Source organism: Penaeus vannamei, chromosome 25, assembly GCF_042767895.1.
Source record: "Penaeus vannamei isolate JL-2024 chromosome 25, ASM4276789v1, whole genome shotgun sequence".
Lineage (NCBI taxonomy): Eukaryota > Metazoa > Arthropoda > Malacostraca > Decapoda > Penaeidae > Penaeus > Penaeus vannamei.
The window spans coordinates 9,053,020-9,058,019 of NC_091573.1; the positions used below are offsets into that span (position 1 = coordinate 9,053,020).

The 5,000-nt window shown below is 46.8% G+C and overlaps 1 protein-coding gene across 1 annotated transcript in view; it reads right to left on the reverse strand.

Annotated features, from left to right (window-relative positions):
- Positions 1 to 695, reverse strand: part of LOC138866330 (DNA translocase FtsK-like) — a 1,512-nt gene extending 817 nt beyond the window's left edge. Inside the window, exons 1-2 of the mRNA XM_070138827.1 lie at positions 593 to 695; positions 1 to 496 (exon numbers count right to left, since the gene is read on the reverse strand). The exon at positions 1 to 496 is cut by the window's left edge and continues 817 nt beyond it. Coding sequence (XP_069994928.1) covers positions 1 to 496; positions 593 to 607 — 511 coding nt within the window. The 5' untranslated portion in view covers positions 608 to 695. The remainder of the gene's footprint in view (positions 497 to 592) is intronic.
- Positions 696 to 5,000: the final 4,305 nt, after the last annotated feature.

Here is a 5,000-nt window from a genome sequence, read left to right on the forward strand (position 1 = left end):
ACTTGACCACCTGCAGGACGCCGTCGGGTCTCAGGTACTGGTAGGATCCTTTGGTCACGCCGTCTGACTGGCTCTCCTCCGCCTGCTTCTGGTCGCGGGTCTCTGGGGCTTCCACGGCGTAGGAGACGGAGTAGGAAGGGTTCGGGTTGCTCAGGAACTCCTCGAGGACCTCTTGCTGGACATTCTGGTCTCTCGCAGGGGGAAGGTAGTCGCTCTCAGGTACTACGACGTCTATCACAGGGGGAAGGTAGTCGCCGTCAGGTACCGCAACGTCTATCGCAGGGGGGAGGTAGTCGCTTTCAGGTACCACGACGTCTCTCGCAGGGGGGAGGTAGTCGCCGTCAGGTACCGCAACGTCTATCGTAGGCGGAAGGTAGTCGCTTTCAGGTACCACGACGTCTCTCGCAGGGGGAAGGTAGGTGTCATGTTCCTGGAGGGTGTGATGAGGAGCGCCGGTGACAACGGCTGCAGTCACCGCCAGAAGCAAGGAATAAACCTGGCAGAAAAATAAAAAAAACAAAATTAATTACTAGAAAAGTTGGGAGGAAGAGATTACGATGCTACAATCACAGCTGTAAAGTGTCTTGGTCACCTGTTGTGATTTCATGATTTCCAAGACGATCTGTGATGCTGAACCTAGTTTCTGTCCCAATATATACCCTGCCCATACCCCGTACCGCGTAGCAAAATACCAATTACCCACCACAACTGTACCATGAACCGAGTCTCCACGAAAATAAAACCGCGCTCGGAATTCATTCGCGGTGCAGAACGAAAACAAAATCAAAAAGTCCAAAAGCGTTTCCATACTACGCAAGAACCACAAATCACGACTCAAAACCGAAAAAAAAATACACGACAGAAAATTTTTCGATGGAAACCCCCGTGTACGAGAGCAGGTTTTTTTCTTATCACGATCGGCCTGCCCCGCCCTCCCTTCGCCGCCGACGACCTTGACGGGGAAGTGTCCAGCCGGTGTCCAGGCGGGAACTCGGGAGCTGCACTTCGCCCTCCGCGCTTGGCTAATCCGCACTTTCACGCTCACTCTCTTAGCCATTTCGTCTTTCGGCTTGACTGTGGTTATTGCGGTTAATGTTTCCGTGGGATTTCGAGACAGTGTCATTATAGTGTTTCGGTGACTTATTTTTGCCTTAACGCCAGGCTCCCTTAGCATATGTGTGTAAACAATAAAGGATTCGCACAGATTCAATGTCTCGTTCGTGGTTTCGTTTTGGATTTCGAGACAGTGTTGTTATGGTGCGTCGGTGCCTTCGTTTTAATATACAATTTACCGTTTACAATTTACAATTTGTAAATAAAGGTTTTGCGTTCATTCGCACCTTGTTCACTGTGGCTCGCGATTCCTTGGCAGCCTTATTTTTGTGTTTTCTTTATCGTATTTTCCTTCGGCATAAATCTTAACTGTAATGGATTTGCTCAAATTCATTCATATTAATTCAGAAATCTAGTACAGTAATTTATGTTTACACTCGTTACTGGGATTAATAGATTCCTTTTTACCATTTAATCATTCAAAATAAACATAAGAAGGAGGTTAAAAGCGTCTATATAAGGTATAGGATCCAGTGAAAGGTATGCGATCGCACCCATATGGGATCAGGATACTGAAAGAGAGTTCTTAGATCCCAGGGAGATTAGATTCCTCTGGCGGTGGATACATTAGTAATGCGTCTTGGTTCTTGATCTTTGGAGTACATTTTCACTAGTTTAATTTTCGGATACTTTGAACCCGCCATAACTGTGGTGTGCACACTGGACAGTATTTTTTAGTACTGAGATAGAAAAGCAAAGAAAAATAGGAAATGGATTTATGATTGTTTGTTTTCTCTCCCTCCCTCCCTCTATCTATCTACTTCTCTCCCCCCCTCTCTCTCTATCTATCTCTCCCTCCCTCCCTCCCGCCTCACCCTCGCTCTCTCTTTCTCCATCTCTCTCTCTATTTCGTTATCGCTCTCTCTCTCTATCCATCTCTCTCTCTCTCTTTACCCTCTCCATCTCTCTCTCTCCCTCTCCCTTTACCCTCTCCATCTCTCTCTCCCTCCCTCTATCTCACTGTCTCTCTCTCTCTCTCTGTCCTTTACCCTCTCCATCTTTCTCTCGCTCCCTCTCCGTCCCCTCTCTCTCTCCCTCCTTCACCCCCCCCTCTCTCTCTCCCTCACTCCCGTTACCTTCTCCATCTCTCTCTCTCTCCCTTTACCCTGCCCATCTCTCACTCTTTACCTTCTCCATGTCTATACCTATCCCTCTCTAAATCTCCCTTTTTATCTATCCTTCTCTCCCTTTACCTTTTCCTCTCTTCTCTCTCTCCCTCTCCCTCTCCTTCCCCCCCTTCCCCCCCTCATTTCTCTCTCTCTCTCTTTCTTTCACTCTCACTCCCTACCTCCTTCTCTTCCCCTCTCTCTCCATCTCTCTCTCTCCCTTTACCCAATCCATGATTAACAGCTTTTCAAAGGATCTTGCAACAAGATGCTGGTTCATATCACCTACAATTAGGATGTTTTTGCAGGTGTAATATTCCATCAAAGTTGTTCTGTACAAACCCAATGGGTTCTCCACCTTGTCACTGGTGACTATAACAAACACAGAGTAAGACAGTTTCCTGGGTGGTAAGCCAGAGCCTGAAAAATATGGCTTCAAATGATCTGGCATGTCGATTTCCAGGGGCTGAACGGAGAGTGCCTTACGGAAACAGACTGCAACACCACCAAAGTTGACACTAGTTCTGTCCTTTCTGTGCTATTTCGAAAAAAACAACAACATTTTTTTCGAAGTTCTCGGGGAGTCTCTACAGTGGCAATCATATCAGGGTTATGTGGCATGATATAGCTATGTGTAAGGTCACCAATATTTGTCTGGAAACCTCTGACATTAGCTGAGAGGATGGGAAGGTTGTCCGACCCTTTGCTGGAGTGGGACATTGAACCAGGGGCCATGAGGACTGAGTTGTGGATGATGAGGTGGGTGGATAGTGGTCAGTGGCCAACCGCCAAATCCTAATGGTGTGTCGTAATGTGGACCAGTAGACAGGCTTTGGAGCGTCTGAGCGATCAGGGCATTGTTATGTACATGTTCAAATACAAAATTTAGTAAAAAAAATTCCTGTCTTTCCTGAACTGTGTGCCTCCTACGGTGGCAGAAGTCGCAGGATTTCTCTCTGTCGCAGGAGGCCTCAGAGTTCCGGCACCTTCGAGGCCGCCTTCCTCGAGTAACGGGTATGTTAGGTCTTTGTGATGACGATCGGTGGGTTGGCTTTGATTAAGTCTTTGACTGTGTCTGCTGTTCAGTTGGTTTCTTGCATTTACTGACGTTCATGTAATTGAATTTGAGATTAATGATCAATTTCTTAATTCGCAAGCGCTCGACGACGGTCCTTGTGAAGGGTTGTCTTTGCTGCAGGCCAGGCTGATCTGAGCTTCTCTGTTCCTGCTGCTGCGAAAGGAAGTGTGCGTAACTGCACTACAGGTGGTTGATCTCACTTCTAGGGAAGGAAGTGCAGTTGTCGAATCAATAATGGTAACAAAGAAAGGTTAGATATATTGACAGTAGCATCCCCTTTGTTCGCAATATCCTCTGGTGGTGCTAAGGAATTTCAGAAGCGAGTTATTCCTTGCCAGCTCAGATTTCAGATTATATATATTTTTTTTACTGTAGCCTCTAACTGGAGAAGCTCCCGTTCCTCATCAGTGGCAGGAGACTCACGCGTCTCGGTTGTCTCATTATCAGCCTTAACGAGGGAGACTTGGTGTAACATTTGCACTTCTGTGCAGGTGAAGTTCTTCCCCGAGGCACTGGGGATGGCGGACATTCGGTGTCAGAGTGAGAACAGTTTGCTTTGTCCTTGTTGGCAGTTGACTTGCCACAAACAGCACACCGCTCGCGTGGGTCGTAGCCAGGCAGCCCTCGGGTCGTGCAATCTGAGCGTGCTGACTAGGAGCGCTTTGCATGTTCTTTATGAATACACGCGCACCCACACAATCAAGTGAATGCAGAGACGTTAAAAGAATAATTCTAAACAATGAGAAAATAAAAACAAATCAATCAGAACAGGCAATGGCTGTATTGTGATTACAAGAAGAGTATAATGTATAAGTACATTAAAAGACCTTAGTACACGCACACTTCACACGTCAACTTACAAGCATACAAAAGGCAAATGATAAAAAGGTAAAATAAATCACGTTATTATCAAATCAGACGTCTAAAGATGTATAAATACCGCGAGTTTTTAACCGCCCGCTGACGACGGATCCCTCGGCTGACGTGGGCGCCCTTGCAGAGGAGGAGCCTATCAGCTGGCTCAGAGAATGCCCACAGTGCCACTCCGCCTCAGGCACTCTGCAAGTATGCTCACGTGCAAAGCCTCGATCTGTTTGTGAGCAGTGACTCTTGCAGGACTCTAACGAAGTGTAAGAGAAGCGATGGAAGGGTAAGAGTCTTTATCAATGAATGAGACATAAACGAAGCATCAATGAGACATCCAGCAACTCTGAATAGCCGAGGTATAGAGAGAAGTGGGGATGTCATTAATGCCAAGCGATAGTTGGGTAGTTTCAGAGGGGGGGGGGCGGTAGCCACGGTTTGAATGCAAGCAACGGTTATCGTTGAAAAAATGAATAATAAAAAAAATAAAAAGAAGAAATATGGAGCAGATGAACTGGCTATGATTCTCAGCTACTATTCCGCCCCCCTCTCTCTTTATCTCCCTTTCCCTCTCTCTCTCTCTCTCACTCTTCCCCACCCCCTCTCTCTTTCTCTCTATACCCTCTCCATCTCTCTCTCTCACTCTCTTTCCCTCTCTCTATCTTTTTTTCTCTCTCTCTTTCCCTCTCAATCTCTCTCTCTCTCTTTATCTTTCTTTCTTTCCATTTCTCTCTCTTTCTCTCTATACCCTCTCCATCTCTCTCACTCGCCCACACACACATACTCTCTCTCTTTCCCCTCTCCATCTCTCTCTCGCCCACACACCCTCTTCTCTCTCC